The sequence below is a fragment of the Argiope bruennichi genome, chromosome 4 (assembly GCF_947563725.1).
Source record: "Argiope bruennichi chromosome 4, qqArgBrue1.1, whole genome shotgun sequence".
In the NCBI taxonomy this organism is placed as follows: domain Eukaryota; kingdom Metazoa; phylum Arthropoda; class Arachnida; order Araneae; family Araneidae; genus Argiope; species Argiope bruennichi.
In genome coordinates, this window is record NC_079154.1 from 66,671,314 (window position 1) to 66,695,471 (window position 24,158).

The 24,158-nt window shown below is 30.3% G+C and overlaps 1 protein-coding gene across 2 annotated transcripts in view; it reads right to left on the reverse strand.

Annotated features, from left to right (window-relative positions):
• LOC129965787 (protein still life, isoform SIF type 1-like) overlaps window positions 1-24,158 on the reverse strand; it is a 284,431-nt gene that overhangs the window by 25,840 nt on the left and 234,433 nt on the right. For both annotated transcript variants that reach the window (XM_056079968.1, XM_056079967.1), the window contains exons 12-20: window positions 19,874-20,056; window positions 18,751-18,938; window positions 17,388-17,450; window positions 16,669-16,762; window positions 13,971-14,129; window positions 11,908-12,088; window positions 6,957-7,223; window positions 5,186-5,310; window positions 3,343-3,522 (exon numbers count right to left, since the gene is read on the reverse strand). In XM_056079968.1, coding sequence (XP_055935943.1) covers window positions 3,343-3,522; window positions 5,186-5,310; window positions 6,957-7,223; window positions 11,908-12,088; window positions 13,971-14,129; window positions 16,669-16,762; window positions 17,388-17,450; window positions 18,751-18,938; window positions 19,874-20,056 — 1,440 coding nt within the window. The remainder of the gene's footprint in view (window positions 1-3,342; window positions 3,523-5,185; window positions 5,311-6,956; window positions 7,224-11,907; window positions 12,089-13,970; window positions 14,130-16,668; window positions 16,763-17,387; window positions 17,451-18,750; window positions 18,939-19,873; window positions 20,057-24,158) is intronic.

Genomic DNA, 24,158 nt, shown 5'->3' on the forward strand with positions numbered 1-24,158 from the left:
CATGAAAAATACTACAAAATCAAAACTATTTACTGCTTTTTTACTAAAATAAAAACGACGTAATTACATTTTTGACAAAAAAAGTAGTACGAGTAAACCAGACTATCGAAATATTCAAAATATCTTTTTGAAAAAAAAGAATAAATACGAATTTTTTGAAAATTAAAATTTTACTATTCGGCTTTCACTCTAATCGTGGCGCAATAAATAATTTCTAAAGCTCTAGAGAGAGGCTTATAGTTTTGGTAGAAAAAAGGGTTGAAACGACGTAAAGATTTTTAAAAAAATCAGTTAACAAATTTACGAACATCATTCAATTAACGTATTGCCTTTCCTCGAACGGCTGTTGATTTCTCTAAAATAATGAAATTCAACATTTCGGATCGTTCTGGTTTGGTTACAGAACTGTGGGAATTCCTTGATTGAAATATTAGTGTTGCCAAAATATTTTACTAATTTTGATTATTAGATTGAAAAACTATTTAAAAATTTAGATTTCGTTATTTTTTCAGAAGTATATTTATTAATTAAAACGGTATAAACTAGTTCATTACAATATGTTTCCAATCTGAAATATAATAGCCTAGAAAATAGCTATTGGGGCACGATTGTAGTGATAATTCATCTGTAATACCTTATATATGTATATTAAAATGATATTTCCCAAATAAAAGATAATGTCGATGAAACTTCTCATAGAATATTCTTCTTAGCTTTCAATTAAAAACGAAATTCTATATATTTAAAATATTTCTTTAAAAATATCTATACAATGTTGTTTAAACTGTACTATATGTATAATATGGTTATTAAAATATGTCTACGGAAATCTCGCATACCTAGTTGCAACCATTAGCAATTCACTACAGCCTTAAATAATATACAAAGGTTTTAAAGCAAGCCTTGATGTATAATTATTAAAGTACTACGAGTATTAAAGTATTAAAATTTTTTATTGTGAAATTCAAAATTTTTAATTCTTAATGTTAGAAATTGAAATATTAATTTTTATATTCAGTGTCAGCCTACAGAAAAGCTAATTATGAACTTCTAGAGAGAATGTTTTTTTTTCATCTAATACAGCTTTATAAAATACAAAATTATTACTAATGCAATTTTTAGATTAAAAAGTCTCCTTATAAAGATCAAAATGATCTGAAATAAATAACAAGATTTTTCATCTCCATTCTTTTAATATCGGTTATTTCGAATTACCAGACATTAAGTGAACTTCTTCATTTCTTAAGAGGTTTAATTCCATTAAGGCTATAGTGAATTGTTAAATAAAACAATGCAACGATGCCTTAACTTTAGAGTTAAAGATATGTGGAATGAAGGAAGCACCGATCGTCGCTGAAATTATTCATTGAAATCAAGGTTTAACTACAAACAATAAGGCAATAAGGGGGGAAATACCCTGAGCAAACTTGTAACACTTTATGTATTAAAATCAAATTTCTCTTCATACTTCACCACAAAAGTTTCGTTTTTTAAATATGAATTATATCTTCATTACAGTGTGCTGCATTTTAAGAAAATGGCTCAGCCAAACTACAATGCAAATAACAGAAAAAGCAATTATACAATGTTCCTTATTTATTTGTAACAATTTAAAATTATACAAATTTGAAAGAATATTTTAATAAAAGGATTCGGCGATTAATAGGATATTTATCATAGAAAAAATATTATCTAAATTTAAGGCATCGTTTTAAAGCATTTAGCACAAATAGCCGAGACGCATTTTAAGCGAATTCAGTGATGAAAATTAAATAAAAAACGTAGTGCGGTATACATAAAATTTAACTTGTTTTTCATCTGGTAATTTTTGTAGATAAATGAATTCTTATAGTTATTACTTCAACAGCCATCTTTTTAGCAAAGATTTATTTGTCAAAACATAAAAAATTGCGTATTAGTTTGAATACTAAATTCATTCAGGATATAAAATGACAATTCTAATAAGAATTATAACCTTTAATACCGGACTAAATTTAAATAGGTTTTTTGAGTTAAATTAAGAAAATATCTTTTAAAACATCTAATCAAAATATCTCATCATAAAACAATAACATTTTTCTTACTGTCATTAATTCAAAAGAATGAATTACTTTTGAAATATAAATAGAAAAGAAACTTTTTGAAAATATTTTATTAACCTGCATACACCGTTCTTCAAAATGCGTTTCGGCTAATTTATAATCAATAAAAGTATATAATTACTAAATGCAAAAAGTAATAAAAGAAAATTGGAAAGCTTCCAAAATTTCGAGCTGAAAGCATGCTAATTTTAAAATCTAAAGCATGAAATAGAACTCATATTTACCTCTCAGCGTTAAAGAAAAAAACAGAAATATTATTAGGCGATTAATTAAATCATAGATATAAAATATATCATAAAATAAAGAAAAGTTTGGTAATGTTATCTTTAAGATTGAAACTATTATTTAAAAACTACAAAGCTTATAGAGCAGTTTTTTAACATTTGAATTTTTCTCCTTATAAATGTGATGCGTCGTGAAAATGTGATGCTCTGATGTAAATTTTCCTTATTCCATGCTTATTTTGAGAAGAGTACTATAAATAACAAATATTTTTATTTATTTACTCCATAATTTGGATTTATTTCTTTTGGAGGTACCACCTAGATTCAATGTTTCCATTAACTGATTCTCCACTAGAGAATTTGTTAAATCAGAAATTTCATTATCTTTAGTTTAATAGAACGCGAAATGATATTTAATGATTTAAATCAAATTCCATATTTTCTCCCTTAGATTGACTCTGGAACTTTCGTTTTGTTACATTTGATGATATCTGGCCAGCCATTATTCATATTTTTGCAATATGTGGATAACAATGCCCATCCTTAGTGCCTTAATCATGAATACCTTGCAAAATGGTATATCCAACAATTTAAAGTCAAACATAATTTAAAATCCACTTAGCATATATGCCAATGAAATGATCGTTAATAGTAATGATGGAGCCAGAATGTTAAAAAGTGCCTTGTAATTAATTTTGAAGACGACCTTAAAAACTCTTGGTTAGATGCTGAGGCCTAAATCAATCAGTAAACATTTTTTAATAATAATGGTTATATTAAATGAAATTTTAAATACGAAAAATGAATTTGTTGTACATACAGAACATATGTATTCTTATTATCTAAACTTCAATGTTTATATACTATCAAAAATTTTTTTTTTCAAAATTAATCTAACAGTTTTGTATAAGACATATCTTTATCGATTAAACAATATATAAAGGTGAAATGCATTTTCCTGCAGCTGAAATTAGAATTGTAAGAAAGAAGGAAAGAAAGAAAGGAAAATTGTGTACCTTGACATATGTCTTCTCTGTTTCGATGAGCTCCATAATGACTTTCCTGAGCTTCTCGGCCTCGGTAAGCTGTCGGGGATTGAGGGTGAAGGAGCCACTAGAAGCGCTGCTGCCCGCCAGGCTGGACAGGCGGCGCTGCTCCAGAGGCATACGACAATATTCCGTCACCTGCTCGGCAGTCTGTAAAAATGTAAAAAACAGTTCGAATGGATTAAAAGCATATCGTTTGGCAAAAAGAGAATGTGCAATCTAAAAGCATCTGAAGCTGCCAGTTAAAGAGTAGATGAATGGAAGGACATTGCAATATTGACTGAATTTTTTAAAAAAGAAATTAACGGTATATAGTTGAAGAATTCGTCACATAAGGAAGCATGTATTTTCAGACCTCAATGTTCAAAATAATGTTTGAAAAGATCAGCATTGGGTTTAGAAGATGGGCAACTTTTCAAGAGAACAAAGGGATTCATTTTATTGAATGATAGAAAAAAAGGGAAAGAGCAAATTAAAATATAACAGAAATGGAATAAGTTGTGCAAAATGTACAGTCGGTTAAGAGTAATAGTAGTACGGATAACTGTACCAATAGTTACCGAGAAAGTATAAGATCAGGTCAGGTAATTTGGAGTAAAGAATAATTGGCAAAGGTGACTACAGTATGCATAGGTGAATCTTAGAACATTTGGAAACAAGTGCTTTTTTTAAGACATAACAGAGGAAGACGAAAACGCTTTTTCGCTTATTTCGGTGTTATTTTTTATAATATTTATTTACTTTGGTTGCAATCATTAAAAAAAGTGAAAGCAAAACATTTTGTTTCACTTTTGTGTGTATTTATTCATTCACTGTCAAAAGTTATGACATTATTCATTCACTGCATCGGTTATATGAAACATGAATCATTGAATTTTAAAATGCTTGCATTGTAAAATATAATGATCACGAGAAAGATTCAATTTTCAGTTTTGGATTTTCTTTTGAGGTACAGGAGAATGTCCTCAATTATATCTCACAATTTACATAAAGGGAGGAAACAAAAACAGGTTTTTAATTTAAGAAAAAGCTATTTTTTCAAGCATTTGAAATAATTTTTTTATATTACGTGAAGCAGTATTAAATTTAGAAGTACTACGGCTCTCCCTTCCACTAATGATATTTATTTTATGTCAAATCAACAATTAGCATTTTTAAAGAATCTGCCATGCAAATTATATAATACTACTTTACATGTTTGAAAATGGATTATTAATAAGATTTAAAGCTATTTGATATCAACTTTAAGAGGAAACTGATATCGTGAAAGAAGAAAATGTGATGCTGATGAAGGAATCTAAAGATGATCGCTTTGATTCGCATTAACAAGAAATGGAGGTTGTGAAGATGAAAGAAGCAACTTATATTGATTTTTTTTCAATAAATATGTTTAATTTGGTCAATTTTGCTTAATTTACTAGCATGTATACACATTATTCGTAAGTTTGAAGGATGAACGGAATGGACGGTTTGAAGAGCGCCCATTTGACTAACTCAAAATTTGTTTTGATGGTTTGGCGATTTTTGATAGATAGATAAAAGTTATATTATCAGATCTAATCGCTGAAAAAAGTCATGTAGCATAAGTACCAGAAAAAATTAATTGAATTCGAGACATAGCGTTCTACTTGAAGCTCTTCTTTGTATTGCTAATTATATTGTTAATCCTTACTCATTTTAAATGTTCTTCTTAACTCGAATAAATATTAAATGATGTCTTCTTTAATGACCTCCAAAAAATATAGCTTAAAATTATTAATTGTATAGATACTCGGCATATTCTAGTAATTTAAGAATATCTTAAAGCGCCAACCTTTATGAGAGTCTCTATCTGTTCTGCCGAGAGTTGACTTGCTAACAAATCTTGACAGGCCATGGGAGTAGGAGAGGGGGTCGGTCTCCCAGATGTTTCCGGAGATTTTTCTTTATCCATGTCTCCTGAAAGCAAAATCATGCGCTGATAAAACGGAACATGCTTATGGCGCCTGGCTTAAAATCTTTATCTGAATGTCATAATTCCTTTTTAAGACAAAATTATGAATCTCAGCACTTTATATGATATTAATTTTTATTTAAAATACAGTTAGTGAAAACAGACAATAAAAATTGATAGAAAATTCAATAATTAAAAAAAGAGGAGTGACAGATTTTAGAGGCTAACTAATCTGAATTTTGTCATTAATTCAGTATTAACCTATCATTCTGGGGCTTTTTTCCTTCTATTTTATACAACTTGTAGAAATATTCTGTAACGTGAAATTTAATTTCTTGAATAGTTTTTCTCAACTTTTTTGTTGTTTCTTTGCAGAAACTTTTACATTTAATAATGCGAATGTAAATACTCTTTTGTCTCAGAGATAGATGAGTTTAAGTGCCATTACTAATATCTGATAGAGGTTTAAAATAGCGGAATTCTTTCTGTACATTTTTGAGTAATTTTAGAATAGAGTAATTTAATGAAAGAATTTGCTTCTCTAAGCTACCAAAACTATATTTTAATTTTCTAATTTTAATTCAAAACAAAATTATTCTTATTTATTTGCATATTTTCATAAGATTCCATACATAAATTAGTCTTGAAATTCAGAATTTAAATTATATATCAAAAGGAAAGTTGTTTTTTTTTTAATTCGAAAGCTCATTTCTAAGAATTACCGGATTCAAATAATTGACTACATTTTATTTATGACTTTTTCAAAGCAGATTAAATTTTTAGAAAAGCTTTTCAGGGAATCAATTATTTGTAATTTTACTTTATTCTTTTAAGAAACTGTAGAAAAGTTAATATATAGTATTAATTCTTCTGATCAGAAATAATTTGAAAGATAATCCAGGACTAAATTGATTATTTGATTCCAAAGTTTATATAAACAATGATGAAGTTAAAAGTAACAACCCGTGGCTTAAAATAGACTACCTAAAATATTTGAGAATCAGTATTTCTTTATGGTATGTAAATAACATATTAAAACATGAAGTCTCAATAATGACGATGGCGAGAATTTTCGATGCATTACAACTGAAATACTATATTTTAAAAAAAGGTTATGATAATGTAGCTTTATTTATAAAAGATAGATTCATGAATAAAAAATTGTGGACCGAATTTCTATAGTCTTTAGGATATAGGTGTACTAATAAGAGAAATTTTCATAAGGCATGCCATTTGAAACTGAAACATATATTGTCATATTTTTCAATATCAGGAACCAAAATACTCAATCTAAAGGGAATAACAAAATTAAAATGATGTTGTAAACTTATTACAGAGAACCAAAGTTTATTCATCAAATATTTTTGTAATTATTTCACCTATCCATCTGTAATATTTAGGATTAAAATAACAATTAAATTAAAAAAAACATGCAAGTTCAATTTCTAATATTTAATTTCTTAGCACATAGAAAAATAATACCTACTTTGTTATCCTTGCCATAACAAGCTACGGGGAATGTTAAAATATATCAAGCGATTACACAGCTTCTGCTATCATTAGTACATGTAGCTACTGGCAGTGATTCCAAGAGTATTAATTTAATGAGTACATGTAATTTAAAGAGGAAAAGAAAAAGAAAAGTGCTTACCGTAGAGAGGCGAGGGCACGATGAGCTTGTCTATCATTTCCTCGCTGATGGCAGAGTCGGAAGGCGGTGGAGGACACACCAAAGACTCGATGTAGTCGTCGGTGGTGCGCAAAACTACCCCTTGAAGGTCCGGGGGCTCCGTCCGGCTCGATCGCATCATCATGCAAAGGGAGAGCTCCTCCTGCAGCACACTCTCGATGTACATCATGTCCAGGTCGCTCACGATGGCCCCATTAATCACCATGATTTCATCACCCTTCATTATACCTATGACACAAAATAAATGCTTATCTCTACTTAATTTCCTTTCTATAGCAAAACGGTTGTACTTTTCCCATGAGAATTGTACGAATCATCAGAATATACGAGGGTGGATAGAAAAGTTTCCGACCTAACAAGGAAAATGAAAAAATTCTGTTTAATGATTACTTTATTTTTCAACGTAGTTTTCTTCCAAAGACATACACTTGCTCCAGCGGTACGGCAATGCTTGGACCCCCTCTCTGTAAGACCTCAAAGTAGGCATTTGTCGCTGAGATGACTTCAATATCAGAACAGAATTTTCCTTCAGCTCTAAATTCTTTCAGGTTGGAGAAGAGGTTGTAGACCGAGGAGATCATATCAGGAGAATAATATGCATGAGTAAGAATTTCAAACTTCAGTTCGTGAAGTTTTGCCATCACAATGAAAGCCTCGTGGACGGGAGCATTGTCCTAGTGAAACAGGACTTTCTTCTTATACAAACCTGGTCTTTTTTCTTTGATTTTGAATGCAATTTATCCAAAAGATTGCATAATATGCAGCGTTGTTGGTCCTGTTTCTTTCTAAATAATCCAATAATAACTTTCCTTAATTTCCCAAAAAAATGTTGCCATAACCTTTTCCAGCAGATGATGCACTTTTTCTTTGTTTTGGTGCTGATTCGTCCTTCTCTGTCCACTGTTTTAGTTGTTGTTTGATCTCTGGAGTATAGGATGGATCCATGTCTCAGCCACAGTAAGGAAACACTTCAAAAAGTCAGTTAAGTTTGAACTGTACAGCTCCTATATCGTCATGCACTGCAGTATTATCCAAGATCAACAAATGCGGTACCCATCTTGCCCATAACTTTCTCGTGCCCAAAATATTCATTAAAATATGATATGTTTGTTTTTAGTTATACCATCAGACTCAGCAACCTCTGTCAGTTTTAATCGGCGATCATTCATAATATTTTTGTGAACTTTTCTAACGATTTCATCTGCAGTGGCTGATTTTGGTCTTCCAGCACGCTCCGTCTCCAGAGTGCTTGTACGATTACATTTAAATTATGTGAATGAAGGAGCAGATTCTATCTGTGTAGCATCTAGCCCAGTTTGAATATCTGTTGGAGATAAACCTTTTATATATAAAAAAAATATTTTATCACAGCTCACACACTTCAGCTTTCTCCAATCTCGGTTAAAAATGAAACAAGATAATTCTAAAACAGCACAGTACAAAAATAACCAAACACAAATCTTTTAAAATATGCAAGAAGTATTAAACAAAGATTTGAAGTGCTTTAATCAAAGTAATTGGGAGAGCGTCACTTCTAGGTCAGGTCAGAAACTTTTCATCCCACCCACGTAATATATTGTCCTAAAAAGCATTTTGATATTTTGAGTGTATTGTAGTGATAATCATGTAAATAAGAAATAAAACAAATAGTATTGAACCTAATTCTGAAAACTAATTTTGTAAACATTTCTGTCGATATTATCTTATTATATTATAACAAATTATCTTTAAATGGTGGAAATAGTGCAGAGCAATATGAATTTCGAAGGCAGAAAAAGGAATTAAACCAAAGGAAATTTATTTGGTATACTAGCTTTACCCAGTCACGTGATGCTCTTGGCTCAGTCTGGTTAAATGGAAAAGAAAGAAAAGAGAAAACGCATATTTCTAATGTGTTTAATTTCACAATTCTAGAGGGATACATTACTTTTGTTGTTACATTACTTATTGAGGTATAATGATAGTCAATTGGTCTGGGTAACGCTATATACAATTGTCCATGTGAGAAGAATTCATGTATAGATTTGAACCGAACAATTATAAAGATATTCGAATTGGGAATTGCAATTTCTTAAATTGAAATTAAATATTTGTTGGATCGCAGGAATGCGAAGAATGAGGAAATCTTTACCATTGAAAGGTTATGTCAAGATTGTTGCTTATACGACGCTGCTCAATGAATTTGTTTTACTGCAAGTCGAGAGACGTTGCAAAGCTTTGGTTGATTTATATTTCGCGACATAATAATTGGCACGTTAATTTTCAATTGCATTGACATTCCTGGCGAATCGAGTGAATTAAAAAAAAATTCTACGGCAAAATTAACCGCTTTATCTGCTTCTACAATAGTGTCGATGGACTTATATGTGACTGCTTCGATTTGAATGTTAAACTAAATAATATTGTTAAGCTTATAAATGCCTTTGTTCTTTGTCGCAAGAATAATTCATTCATTCATTCAATCGTGATTCTTGTAATTGGTTTGCATATTGTGTTCAACCAATTCTTTTTTTGATGTCACTAAAATGCAAAAGTTATGAGGCAATGAAATTCGTCCTGAAGTCAGATCAACTGGTGCCATTAATTCCCAATTTCTGGCAATTGATATGAGAATATCTCGGATAATTAATCATTTTGCAGCCGGACACGCATATTTGTATTTAATTGCAACCTCTGTAAGCGCCACCATAAAGTAGAGTATTTCAGGCAAGTATTTATTTCATCCAGTGGTGTCAATCGAGGAATTGCTAGAAATGTTGCCTGAAATCTAATGCAAGCAATTTTAATGCGTTCCCACATGATCTGATGCTTCAGTGCAAATCTTGCAATGATCGCTGAAGAACCTGAGTGAATTTTATGCGCCATTGTTTATTATACAAAACGATAAATTTGAATTTCTGAAATATTTTTCCCATGGCAGATATTTTGGAAAAGTTGCACGTGAGAGTTTCAAATGATTGCGTATTAAATGGTAATTTCAAAGCGAAATGAGTATTTCCTGTGACTGGCAGCTCTTCTGACAGTAATGTAGCAGATATTCTGTATGCAAACGGAAATAAGGCTACGCCCTTTGGGACTAAATTGCTACCAAAATAAATCTACTAAGGAATGTTTTATCAGTTCCTCTTGGTGCATCTAAGAAGATTTTTCCAGCCCCGTTATTAAAAGTTTGCATTATTTGATCTTAAATATTTTTGTACTTAAGTGTTAGTTTAAACAAAAGATCAAACAAAAGATCAACCGTGTTGTAGTTTTATTCATGGCACAATTCTTTCTCGAACGAAGCAGCATCAGATCGATTCGAAATGGCATTGCCAATTGCTTTAAAATTTCTAATCATGAATCTTCAATCATTTTCAACATTTCATTGTAGATTTCTGTCGCGAAATTCACATTTGTAATTGAATTTTCTGCATATTCGATGGAAAATATCACCAGTTATATGCGATTTATATTTCTCCCATAATTCTGTTGAAGACGAAAGAGAGCATGCGGTCAACGTGATTATAAACAGTGCAAGAATTTGTTTTGGATGTCACCTGCTGCACGAGTCATAAATGCATACATCCCAGTGTTGATTGTTCTCCAATAAATTTAGAGCTAGACAAGCATTGCAAAAAATTGGCATGCGTAATGCCGTTGACAATTTGCAGTTATTGGAAAGGTGTTGTACCAGGCACATTTATCAACAGCATGGGAAGAAAGAAGTATTAATCTTTATTGGGTTGTCCAGTGAACAATCCGTCTATTATAGTTTCTATGAATGTGCCAGGATCGTCCGTAGATTCACTTTCCTCATTTCTACCGCAGTAAAGGCGAATATAGAACAAGCTACTGATTATCTATTTCGATATAACCGTTTCGTATTTCTACGGTTGTTAATTTCTTGTTTATCATGCATAGTGAAATTCACTTCAGTGTACCGCTAGGTATTTATATCATATTTTTCTTCTCAACATCATGCACATCCTTATCGAGGTCGGCATCGCCTATTTCAGAGAATATTACATCGTCGATTCCTTTTGAAATAATTTTGTTATTGAGTCAGATTTGTATATGTGCGTATGGCAATCCTTTTTTTTTTCTGCCATTTTGCTGACTGCACAAAATGAACACCCATATGGTATATATGCAATTCAATTCCAACGAAATAATCAAATCAAAATATTAAAAAAATCAAAATTTATGAAAATTCAATTTAACATTGTAATCAGAAACACTGAAATGGAATTGTAATATAATTAGTATAAAGTGTGTTCGCAGATGATGCCATTCAAAGCATCGACATCTGTGGGACTTTATATAAAAAATATTTTAAATAAATATGTTTTTACCTGTTACAGATGCGACATTTATATAATATGTATAAAAAGATAGCGCGTATTTGAATGTAAGGTTATGTCAAATTTTCAAAGCAATCGGTAAAGAATTTTCGGTGATTTGAAATTTTGAAAAAAAGAAAAAAAAAACATTTATATTTTAATTTATATTGATTAAATACGAATCTTTTTGAATCATTCACTTTTTGCTTACAAATGCTCATAAAAATAAGTAAAAAAAATAGTTATGTTAATTACTTTTTCTTGGATTATATAGAATTCTTTTATGATAATAAATTGTTTTTTGATGGAGATAAAAAATTGTTCACTGTAATACAATACTGATTTAAAATCGTGGAATTCTTTAAAAGTGAAAATAGGGAAGTATTGATTTTATTTATATTTTTTTATTATGATTCAGAATATAAGTAATGTAAAAAGATTTTATCAGTTTGATCCAAAATATTAACAATATATTTTCCTAATTAAAGTCGTTAAGATGTTATTAATTTTCAAACAAAGAATTTAAAAATCTCACTAAAAATGAAATGGAGTGCTTCTCGCCATTGCAAGGGGGGAAAAAAGCCACTTACCCTGTTCCCATGCTTGACTACCTTCCTCTACCCTGCTCACGTAGACGCACAGCTCGTCTTGGTGATCAGCGTTCTCTATGAGTTCTGCCTCTACGCTGAACCCGAAAAGTACTTCGAGGTTGCAACGCAGAAGTTCCACCTGATAGAGCACTTTAGCACAGATCTCCACCTCATCGTATGCCTGGAGTGGAATTTGACAGTTTAATAATCCTTTCATAGAACAAAAACTGAACGCTGATATTATTTTAAAATACTGCATTCATATTAAAATCGCGCATCAAATTAAAATAATATATTATGATAAATGTCTTCAATCCGTTTTGGGTAAGAAAGAAAAAAAATTTATATAATCTCTCTGTTAAATAACTCCTCCCACGAGAGAACCTAAATGGAAAATCAGGTATTTTTGTAGTTTAGTCAAGAATATTCTTTATTTCTTTAATTAAGCCGAGATATAAAAGAACAATTCTTTGTATCCTATCTCTACTTTATGGCCTTCATTAACATACATTCAAAGTAACAAGTTATGATACAAAATACAGAAACAAAATTTCTGCTTTTGAATTCTTTATTTTCCATGCAAAGAAAGAAAGTAGAGATTTTGTGTAAAGGATAAAACAAGAAATATGCTTAGCTATCTGTTAGCAAAGGGCCAGTCATTATATTTTTATGGTCATGCCATCTCTCTTGAATATTAAATGCCTCTTGAATATTTAAAGGTTTTACATTGGTCTTTTGAAAGAGCCTAAAAACCTTTTCTAAGTAAATAATGATATGGTTATTTTTAACCATTATTTGGCTACTGGATTAATGAATTATAATCGATGGTTAATTAAATTAAATTAGTGCAATTTTGAAGTTAACTAGAGGCAGTTTGAAATTGACTTTATAAGTTTTTAAGATGGTAATTTCTGCACTTTCACTTCTAACTTGAAGACTTGAGTGGGAACGTTTAAGATGCCGATATTCTGTCACGAAGATATGTAGATTGTATTGCAAGATACCTGATGAATATTAAAATAAAATCAAGAAAGATTTTCTGACTCAGAAAAAATTCAATAGAAAAAAACGTATCATACAAAAAAATACTTTTGCTATTCAGTTTTAAAAATTTATCATCATATATAAATAGAATTTTTCTTATTGGAGGAAACTTACATTTTCCCATACTCTTCGTTGGTCTCTCACTTATTGATGGGTTGGACGATTTGAGAGATGTTAATATTTTTATGCATCATATTCAGAGAATAAAAATATAGACAATCGTTTGGTTTAGTTTATTTTGATTTTATTTCATGACTTGTTGTGAATGAATGTTCCCTCTTCTAAAATTTAATAAAAGTTCGAATATTGTATATCATACCGAAGCCTGGAATATTTGTTTGAAATATTCTATATTTAATTTTCATTTATAATAAATTGAAGTTTCATATCCAAATGAAAATTATAAGGTTCTTTTATATTAAATTCGTTTTGTTGTTTTGTAAGTTGCATTTTAAATTCACATTTTGAAGTGTCGCCTATTTATTATTATTGAAAAAAAAAATCCTTCACATTATCAAATAATTGATAATAGCCATTCCTCTCATATTTTTATCCATTATTTTTTACTGTAGTACTGATGCATTATAGCCAAACATTTATTCTAATTATTTTGTGGAAAAGGCAATTTCTCAATAATACTAAGATAATTTATTTAGGTGATGATAACAATTATCAAAATGAAGAAATAAATAATATAAACTACCAGCAATAACCTCACTTGTTAATAACGTAATATATTTACAAGTGCCTGTTATTAAACATTTAAAATACTTAATTATTAAACTAATATTAAAAATACTTGAGTACATCTTAAGTAGAAGCTCCACAAAGATAAGACTCTTTCATTTTAAATATACGTATTCATCCCACGCAATATTGATTATTTTTATCTGAAACTGAATTGCATTTAAATATTTCAGTTCCTTCTAAATCATTAGGATTAGATTTAGGAATATTCAACCCAGCTTACATTGTAGCTCATTATAGTTAGTGAGTCTCTTAAGGCGATATATACTCACTAGATTTTCGAAGAGTTCTGTGGGGGGCGGCGTGTAATATTGTTCGTTGTCCTGTTTGATATGCAGGAAGTGGTCGGAGGGGGCCAACTGCTTTTTGAGGCAAGCAGTCCACAGGACGTCCTCCACAGTCATGTTGTCGCGAACACATATCGTCACAGACTGAAAATAAATCCATTGGGGAATGAGTGCTAAATGTGAAAGTAAAAAAAGAAAAAAAAAAGCAGTTGATTTTTAAGAATATTACCAGTGGAATTGGTCTTTCCAGGACTGACTAATAAATGAGTTAGGATATCAGTAACCACATGCCATTGGCGGACATAGTAACAAAAGAGCCTGTTAGCGTGTGAAATTTGGTGTGTGTGTTTTTGACGATAAATCCCAGATATGAAGTTAATAAATAAGACACTAGAAAAAAGCACCAGAAAGCCGAATGCATATTTTGGACAACTTTTCTTCCGATTCGATTAAGACTAAAATTTGCCACAGAATTGCAATTACAATCTCAGAATCACGTACCAAATTGCATATATTTGAGTCAACGCATTTTTGATTTAACCGCGTTTATATTATTGTGAAAATACAAACTGGCAGATGGTTAGCTTTACACTTTAATCTGTGAGCCAAATTTCAACCATCAAATTTTTTCGTTATAGACAGATTTCCTCTGAAAAGATTTCACTCAAAGTTTGATAGAAATTTACAGAACTGTAATAGATACCATATATCAAATCTCAATCGATTAGTCCATAATGCTTTTGAAATATCATGTTCATAAATAAGCTAGACAGACAGATAGACATAGTTACAAAAATGTATTTTTCGGGCTTAAGAAGGTCTAAAACAGAAATTCGTGAACATCGCAAGTTCAAATTTTTTAGCGATTACAATATTTATACGAGGGATGATCCAAAAAAAAAGTTTATAAGGCAAAGGAAAAATGCTTTATCAAAAATAAACACAGGATACAAATGGTAATTAAGAGGCATATGTGGTGGTCACTTCAATACATAATCAGCAAACCTGTTGAGGCATTTATCACTCCACTGAACCAATTTGTTTAACCCGTCTTGGTAATAATCAGGTCCCTGACTACTGAGCCAGTTCTCGGCACCTTTTTGAACATAACCGTATGATATGAACCTTGTTTCGGATAAGAGTTTCTTCAATGCCAGGAAAAGAAAATAGTCACTTGGAGCCAGATCGGGGTTATAGGGGAGGGGGCTCCAGACCTCCCACCTAAACGTTATCAGCAATCTCTCTGACCGCTTCAAAAGAATGACACTATTTCACAACCTGTTGTCTATTCATTGCTTCGCCTCCGTATACTTCAGCGATTTGTTTGTGAGTGTCCGATGGGGACACATTCTTGGCCCATAGAAATAGTATTATGGCACGCACCTCTGTGCGAGAACACTTCTCTAGACGTCTTGCCATTACTGTCGCTGTTTCAGGTCTCAGTACTAACATTATCTGCTGGAACGATCAATCTAAGACAACTAGCGCCATCTGTCTCCCTCTGGGTAACAATATTCTCATCCACAATTTCTACTTAACAAATGCTGCTGCTTGTAAACTTTTTTTTTTGGATCACCCCTCGTACTTTGTGTACTTCATATTTTTTATGTACTTCATGCACAAGAAAATAAAAAGTGCTTATGAATTGAAAGATGAGTTTAGAGATAAAATAAAGAGTTAAATTCATTTTGCTAGCTAAATTAATCTGACGGCCAAAGATTTTATATGCTTGTAGAACATATGGCAAGTCAATCAAATGTTTCAAAAAATAACTTAATTTTAAAATTTAAGCGAAACGAGAATTCATGAAAGCTACCGGCTACATATATATCGGTCTAAGACAACTAGCGCCATCTGTCTCCACTCCATATATATATATATATATATAGTATGGAGCGTGTGGCAAATATATATATATATATATAATAGACTGAAAAATAAGATAGAACATCATTTTCTAAGATGGAGCTAAGAAATTACTTTTAAATGTTATTTCAAAAATGTATATAGAAAAATCAATGATGAAAATGCATAAAACAAATAGACTGATTCTTGACAAATTACACTAAGCATATAACATTCATTATAATTAATTATAACTTATTTTATTCTTTGTAATTAATTTTTTTTTATAAAATTTTGTATACATGAAGGTAAATTAAAATAAGTATTTTACTTTTGGCATATCAATTTTAAAAAGGCGCCTGAATATGTTCCTCTCTTTTTGATAACTTCTTACGCAGTTTTGAGATAAATTTATGATAGGCTGGTGTCAGCAAATGTCAAACGGAAATGCTAGGTACCACCCAGCTTTAAGCATTCATTTAATAATTATTCCAACTTTAAGATATTCTAAAACTTATTTTAAATGCCTTGCTTTGTATAATATAGACACAAAAAATATAAGCTTAATAAATTAATTTTTAAGAACAGAATCTTATTACTGCACTAAGAGTTGCGATTGTCTTTTTTTTTCTGCCTTCTTGATCGTTCTTAAAATTTTTTGGCTAAATACTAATTGATTTTCAAAAACACAAAAGCAGTGAATTGCCATGTAAAACAAATAAATGGATAAAGTTTAACAACTCTAGAATATCAAAATGTGAGGGAAAAGTATTACAAAATCTCATCTTGAGAAATATAAAACAAGTCGAATCAAAATGTGTAGAATGTAAATGATCACCTGTCCCTCTGGTAGGAGCACCTTGACCGTCCGTCCGATAATGGTGGGAAGCTCTGTGCTTTGGCTAGAGGTAGCCGAGAGGCTCAAGGACCTTCTGTAATGCAGAACAAACAAAATTAAAAATACTTTTCCAAGAAACCACCTTTTGAATTTACAATAAAATTTTCTAACCAGTGTCCACATGCTATCATGCTATCGCACTGTTCAACAAGAAGACTGTAGATATCAAATAATTTCCTGACTGTCATTAATAGAAAAATCATAGTTTAAGAAAATGCGCATCAACTCTTAATCAGAAATATATTTAATAATAATTTATTTTAATTTTGATGGAGATAATTAATATTTAATCAGTTATATAAAGAGTTTTCTGAAAATTGTTAAACCACTAATATATAGAACAATTTTACTGAAAAACGCAAAAAAGTAACTATATAGAATCTTACTAGATATTAAAAGAAATAACGTAATTCTTATATTTTTAGGTTTTAAATCTACACGTTAGTGAGATCAGAAAATTTATATTTTAACAACATTTCGCTTCTTTCAGCAAGGATTTATTAACAAAAAAGAGCTGAATTTTATCAGATACATTTTAATGACTCCCCATAGTAATTTCTCCCAGTGTTGCATGCCTATCCAAAAAACATCTTTCAAAAACATGTGAAATAAGAATAAAAGAAGATCAATTAAACAGTCTTCCAAAGAAGAAATAATACCTGCATGCTGAGGGAGAACAGGAAGTACCTTGCCTTTTAATGCGGTAAAACTTAACGTGACATCTATGGAAAAAAATGACGGATCAGGAAAAAAAAATTGATAAAAATGCACTTAGCCTGCACATTGAAGCTTAATTGTGCGTTAATTTAAAAATATGCGTGAAAAATCAATGCGTGCAAAATTCAGGCTATAAAAATGCTTTTGTTGTCTGTCAGTCGAAAAAATTCGGATAAATAATATAGAAAATAATTTCAATTTAGTTATTAGAGCAGTAGATAAATATTTTTAACCTCGTTATTTGGATTAATGGATTTTAATGGATTTTCATATTTATATCAAAGAATTGTGAATTCTATATTGGATTGAATATTCAGTAAGTACTCACAATACTATTGAAAAGTATTTTACTTATAGGAAGGATTCTTTAATACGATATTTATTGAGAACCGTGTTTTTAATGTCTAAAAGTTTTCTGTTTTTATAAATTCAATAATAATACTATAATAAATCGACATTTCTATGTTTTTTCATGTCATAAAGTAAAACTGCATTATAATAAAGTTTCATACAAATGGCTTTTAGATCCAAAGGATAATTTGAATGCACCAGAACTTTTACATAAGATAAAATTCAGTATATTTAGATCAGCTGCATTGAAAACAACGAATATGAGAAAAGTTTGAAGACAATACGAAAGGATGCTTAAAGGTTTGTTTGAGGAATGTAATAATTTACCTATGTGACTTTTCTTGGTCATGTGGGCAATATCGATGCTTCTGTCATTTAATAACTATGCAAAATATGCGTTATTTTAACTGCTGCATGTAAAAGAAAAGTGAAGGCATTGTCTACGCAAATTTAAAGTAACAACTTTCAATAAAATAAATGAAAATCTAAAAAAATAATTTCAAAAGCTTTAAATAATGTCGATAACTACATACATGTTCTGCTTAAGGCTATTAACATGTGGGTGTCTAGCGTTAAATGGCATGAATACTACCAGCATGATTAGGTGAAGTCTTATTTGGCATTTAAAATGTTTACAAACAGTACAATAGGATATTTTTGTGCTGTGAATTTTTTTTCTTTCTTTTTATTATTGTTTACTAAAGTTAGAATTGAGACAATTATTTTGATCGCTCTATAATTTAAACTGACAAACTTATGGTTTTGAAAATTAATTTTGTTAAAAGTAAAAATTTTTCACAACAATGAATATGATGAAAAAAAAAATGTTTTCCGTTTTTGAAGTTTTCAAATAAGCTTAACTTTTTAAGATGATACTTTTTATCAAATTGCAAGAAATGTGTGGAAAGCTTGTTGCATATAGTGTCTCGAGATTAAATGTGCTATGCCACTCACTTGCTGCTGTTGGACCTGGAGAGGGGCGGCAGCCGAGGCCTCCTCTTGGTGGCGCCCCTTCCCGAGAGCAGGTTGGTGAGCAGAGACGGGCTGCGGGCGCAGATGAAGGCGTGGAAGGAAGACACCGTGAACACTCCCAGCTTGTTCAGGATGCTCTTCGTGCCCTTTGACACGTGCGTCAGAAGGCTCTGAAATGGCCGGAAACACATTTAAAATTCTGAAAATTTACATATTAAAATGAGGTCACAGTTTGGATTTTTTCTCTAAATTTTCAAATTTTCCTTAAGGTTCTTTCACATGTTAGTTTTTATTGAGGTCTGTTTGCTTTTTGAGTTTGTGATTATATTTAATAATACAGCAATTATATATTAGGATGGAGATAAAACAAACTGAATTAACCATGGGCAATTTAAAAAAAAAGATAATAGCAATTATGGTTGAAAATTTAATTTCTTTTGAAATAAGATCAGAAGATAAGTTACGTGGATTGGCAGGAATCTTAGAAATAAACATATTCACAAAATTTTTTTAAATCTTCTATTTTAAAGCCCTAATAATATTTCCAGGTACACCGTGTCGAAGATAATGAATCTGTAGTAGGACTTCATTTTAATAAAAATTTCAAATATAATGAAAGGGACATGAAACTTTTGGAAGACTGAAAATTATCGACTTTTTAATGATATATTTTCACTGGAGAAATAATATTTTTAATATGAAAGCTGAAAACAATGGCACTTAACCGACTGATAAAATAATCATTGAACCATAAAAGTGGTAAAAAATTTGGTCATATAAACCCTTTCGCCGTCCTCTCCTGTCCACGAATTTTTTATTTTTTATTTTCCTCGCCACATTAGGACAAACAAAACAAAAACTGAAACAAGTAAAGAACGCTTGAAGCGCATTTACGGCCGCCCTGCAGAATTTTCATTTGAACATTCAAGATGCATTACGGAAGACGAAGAGGTTAAATCGAAATAAATTGCTTAAGCGCCAGTAATGCGGTAACTAATGACCTATAAATGTAAATAAATACCTCATTACACTCCCTGAAAGAGTAAATTTTAAGTTTTGCGTCACATTAACACATTTATGTGCTGTAAAGATGAGACGAGAATACCTTTGGGTTAGGCAGCTCAGAGTTTTGCAGGGAGGACATGTAGCATCTGAGCCTGAACTGTTCGCAGTGCAGCCTCTCGAGATTCTCTTCCCACTGCGAGATCTGGTCGGTGAGCGAGTGCCGGCTGTCGGCGTCCGCTACCACAGTTAGCTGAAGCTCCGCCATGTGCTTCATCCGGGAATCCTGCAACGTATCAGAAAGGATTTCAAAGGGAAAAAGACTCGTGCATCGGAACATCGTTTTATGTTTCATTCATCTGGCTTTGTATTATTTTTTCAAAAATAACTGTTAATTATGTACAGTGGTAGAATGCATGCAAAAATGTATCTAATGTTGTTGCAAAGTGCAGGAGTATAAATTTTACAACAGAAACAAGGAAAAGTGGTACTGTAAAGGACGCATTGCGGTAAAATATACGTAAAATATTTTAAAATTTATTAAAATTAAGGAAAAACTGTAAAGAAATTTTGGTATCACAATGAACTTATTTACATTATTAAAATGATGTAAAAATGGTTTTCAAACAATAATATTTTCCAAAATTATTGTAAGAAAATTCAAAATTTTAAATGATTTTTAATACAAAATATAATTAAATTTTTGAAAAATAATTTCTTTATGTGTACCTAAAGAAGTAACTACAGGCCAGATTCGCAGCTTTGAGTTCAAGCCTGCCCTGAATAACGATCTGAACAGTTTTGATATCATAAAAGTGGAATGACGCAGTTTGCAGAGAGTATACACTGTAAATATTATCATGTTAAAATGTCGTGATGTAGGGTATTTTTCGAAAATATATTGGTGAGTTTCTGAAAAACAACTTACACAAATATTAAATAAAGGATATTATCTTACTACTGTTTGAAAATTTTGCATGATTAATAATTTTTTTTTACTTAAAAAATTTGTATTTAAAGATTAAATACCAAACTGACATAGCTTCTGAATTTCATTACATAATTAAATAGCCAATAAATTATTGTAATGCGATTTTTGAGAGCAGTGTTAAAAGTGTGATTATCAACGTAACTAATATTTATATCGTGAAGAATGTTTCTATATTCGCCAGAATCTTTCTATATTAAATTATATATTCCATATAACATGCATATTCATATACATATATTACATTACATATTAAACAAGAAGGTGAAGAGTGACATAAACAACTTTTCGCTTAAGTTAATAAGAAAATAGCTCTTTCCAAATGGATTAAATCAGTATCGTTTCTTTTTTTCTTTTTTTTTTTTTTTATCAAATTCGTATGAAGCGGTAAATGATAATCGGCTTATTATTTCGTGGCAAGTGAATCTGAGGCAAGCTAAATAAATCATGAATCAAACATCCTCCGTTTGATGAGATGTGAAAATCTGTGGAGAAAAGTGCCGGATCAAATGACACCTTCATCAATTGAGAATGATTTAAAATTATTTGATCATTTTCTAAAAATATAAATTCCAAATGGGGGATTATTTAATTAATAAAGTTGCTCGAAATTTTGCATGATTTGTGGTTTCAATCCTAAAACACCATGATGAAATATTATTATGTGAATTTCTACTTAGAATGCAATAATGAACTTCGACAATTCACATTATGTTTTACGCGCAAAAACATGCATCCATAATACGGTAAAAATTTGAAATTGCAATAGGTATTATTCGTAAAAATATGTAATTAATAATATTATTAGGAAATTTTCCAGAAACCGTGCGTGGATTGTATGGTGAAAAATACAATAGGCTTAATGACAAATAACGATGATTACTTATTATGCACGAAAAATAGATAACAAAACACACAGTCGAATTGTCCACAAAAACAGAACTTGCAATAAACTGTAGAGGTCAAGCAGAATATCTGTAATAAAAAAGTATCAGTACAAAGCGCTCTGAGAAAATTTACAGGAGACAGCTTTCGCACGATTTCTCACGCCCCATGACTCGTCTCAATAAATGACTCGAGTATTTGATTCGTTCATTGATTCAGTACGTGAGTGACTCTCGGCTTTTTAAAATTTCCGTGAGAAAACACAAAAACTTCTTGAGCATATGACATAATTCGAATCCTAGTTTGGATATCGCCTAGATTCTTGTAGTTTCCGGAATGTTTGATTTTGCCACTAAATCCCCAAATGGTTGACAAAGCATGAAATCATTTATTCGATATTTGTTGCAGCATCCGTTAAACTATTTGTGAAAGTTTTTTCCTTACTAAGAGTCTTATTGCACTGGGATTAATTTAATGACTATAAAATGTTAAGAATTCAAAGTATATTTGAAATGAATTTTTAAAATCCGTATTAAACATATTAAATTAATTAATCATTTATAATATATTGAACATTTATTACTCATTTAAATGATCATACTATTTTCTTATCAGTGCTTAAAAATAATTACACAATTATTGAATTTTTAATGTTATATTTGAATTGAGTTATAAATTTTCTATAACTTTTTAAAAATAATTAAATGCTTTTTATTAATTAGTGATAATAGCAAACAGTTATGAAGTTTTAATAGAAATCATTTTTCAATTGTGGAAACATGCCTTCCAAATTTCGTTTATTTAGCACAGTCCTTTCAGAGGATTGGGGATTTAATTTCATGCCAGTGTTCCTGGGTTGGTAAGAAAAAGACTTTCAAATTTTAAATAAAATTTTTATGTAATTTAAAATAGTATAAATTTCAATATTTCTCCTCATTAACTCGAGAGAATTTTAATGCAATAAAAATAATTTTAAAACCATTTTAAAATAAAATGTAGATTTTTGAATGATACCAGTTTTACAACTTCGCAATATTTTTTCTTATTTTGATAAATTCTTCATGATTAATCTTAAATGCATTTTATAATAATTTTTTGATATTAATTAAGTTATTACACACACACACAAGAAACATACAAACAAAAATATATCTACAAAAATGAAAAAAAAAAGACGATTAGAAAAAACAAACCGGAATAAGATCTTAGAACGCATGTGAAATGAATGCACAAAAAACTACAATTAAAGGAACGCAGACGAAAATGAATCGCAGTTTTCAACATTTCCACTTTTAAATATTAACTTCAAAACAAAATGTTTACTTTTGCTTTAAATTAGCATTATAATAATTTTTAGGAAGGCATTTGTTCTGTAAATTGCGTGACACTAAAGGATGAAGAAAACGTGATGTCTGATACATTTAAATGAGACGAAGATATTACAGAAGAATGTAGAGTGAAAAATTTTTATTCTTTCTACAAAAAGAGGTTTATATATCCCATCATTTTTTTTTCACAGAGAGGTAATTGCCAAAAACTATCTATTTCAAATACGTGTATTGATAAGATTTTTTCATTCAGCTTCAGCACATCAGCTTTGAAAAAATTATAATATTTGACACAGTATTGCATTTCGGTCTGAAATGCTCCACTTATCCATTTTGTTCGCAGACTGGAAATGATCTAAAATAAATCCTAGTTGTTCAATTGTACTAGACTCTTTCACAGATTGATTGTACCCTGATACGATTTCACGTAGCACAGCATAGGAAGTTTTACGGTTCATTTCCCAGCAATCAATAGCTATTTCCAGATCTTTATTGCTCATCTAGCATTACTTCTTAGTGTGCTATCAGTTTTATTAACCTCCGAAACTAAATAACCGTTTCAATATACTAATGTAGCAAAGGATATAATTTTGGTGACGTACATTGTTTCTGGTTATTACTCATGATTAAATAAGTGTTTATAAAAAAAAATTTCTGCGCATTAAATAGAAAATTATATTAGCCTTGAGTAGAATCCATTGAAAGTTTTGGGTCACTTATTAGTCATACAAATACAAGAATTTATTAACACCTTTTATAGAGTTTTAACTAACTATATTTTTTTCTATCTCATTGCTTTAATTCCTACTCTCTAATAGCATCATTTAGAAGCGGTACATATCATAAATTATTTTAATTAACTTTATATTTCAATGAACTCCGTTTTATTTATTTAGTTCTGTATTGAATACCAAAGACCTCTCATAACAAAGATCTTTTTCATGAAGAAAACAGTTGTTTGAACATATCATTGCTTATAATGATAAGAAATTACATATGGTTCAAGACATCAAGAATTAAATATGGTTAGAATCCCTTAGACTATACTTCTTTATCTCGAAACGGATTCTAAGCCGTTATTACCAAAAGTAAGATGAGATTAGCGACTTGGCGTCTATATGCGTTTTGAAAGTGAGCCAACTAGTGTATGCAATCATATTTAAACTTTAAACGTATGACTTTTGCAC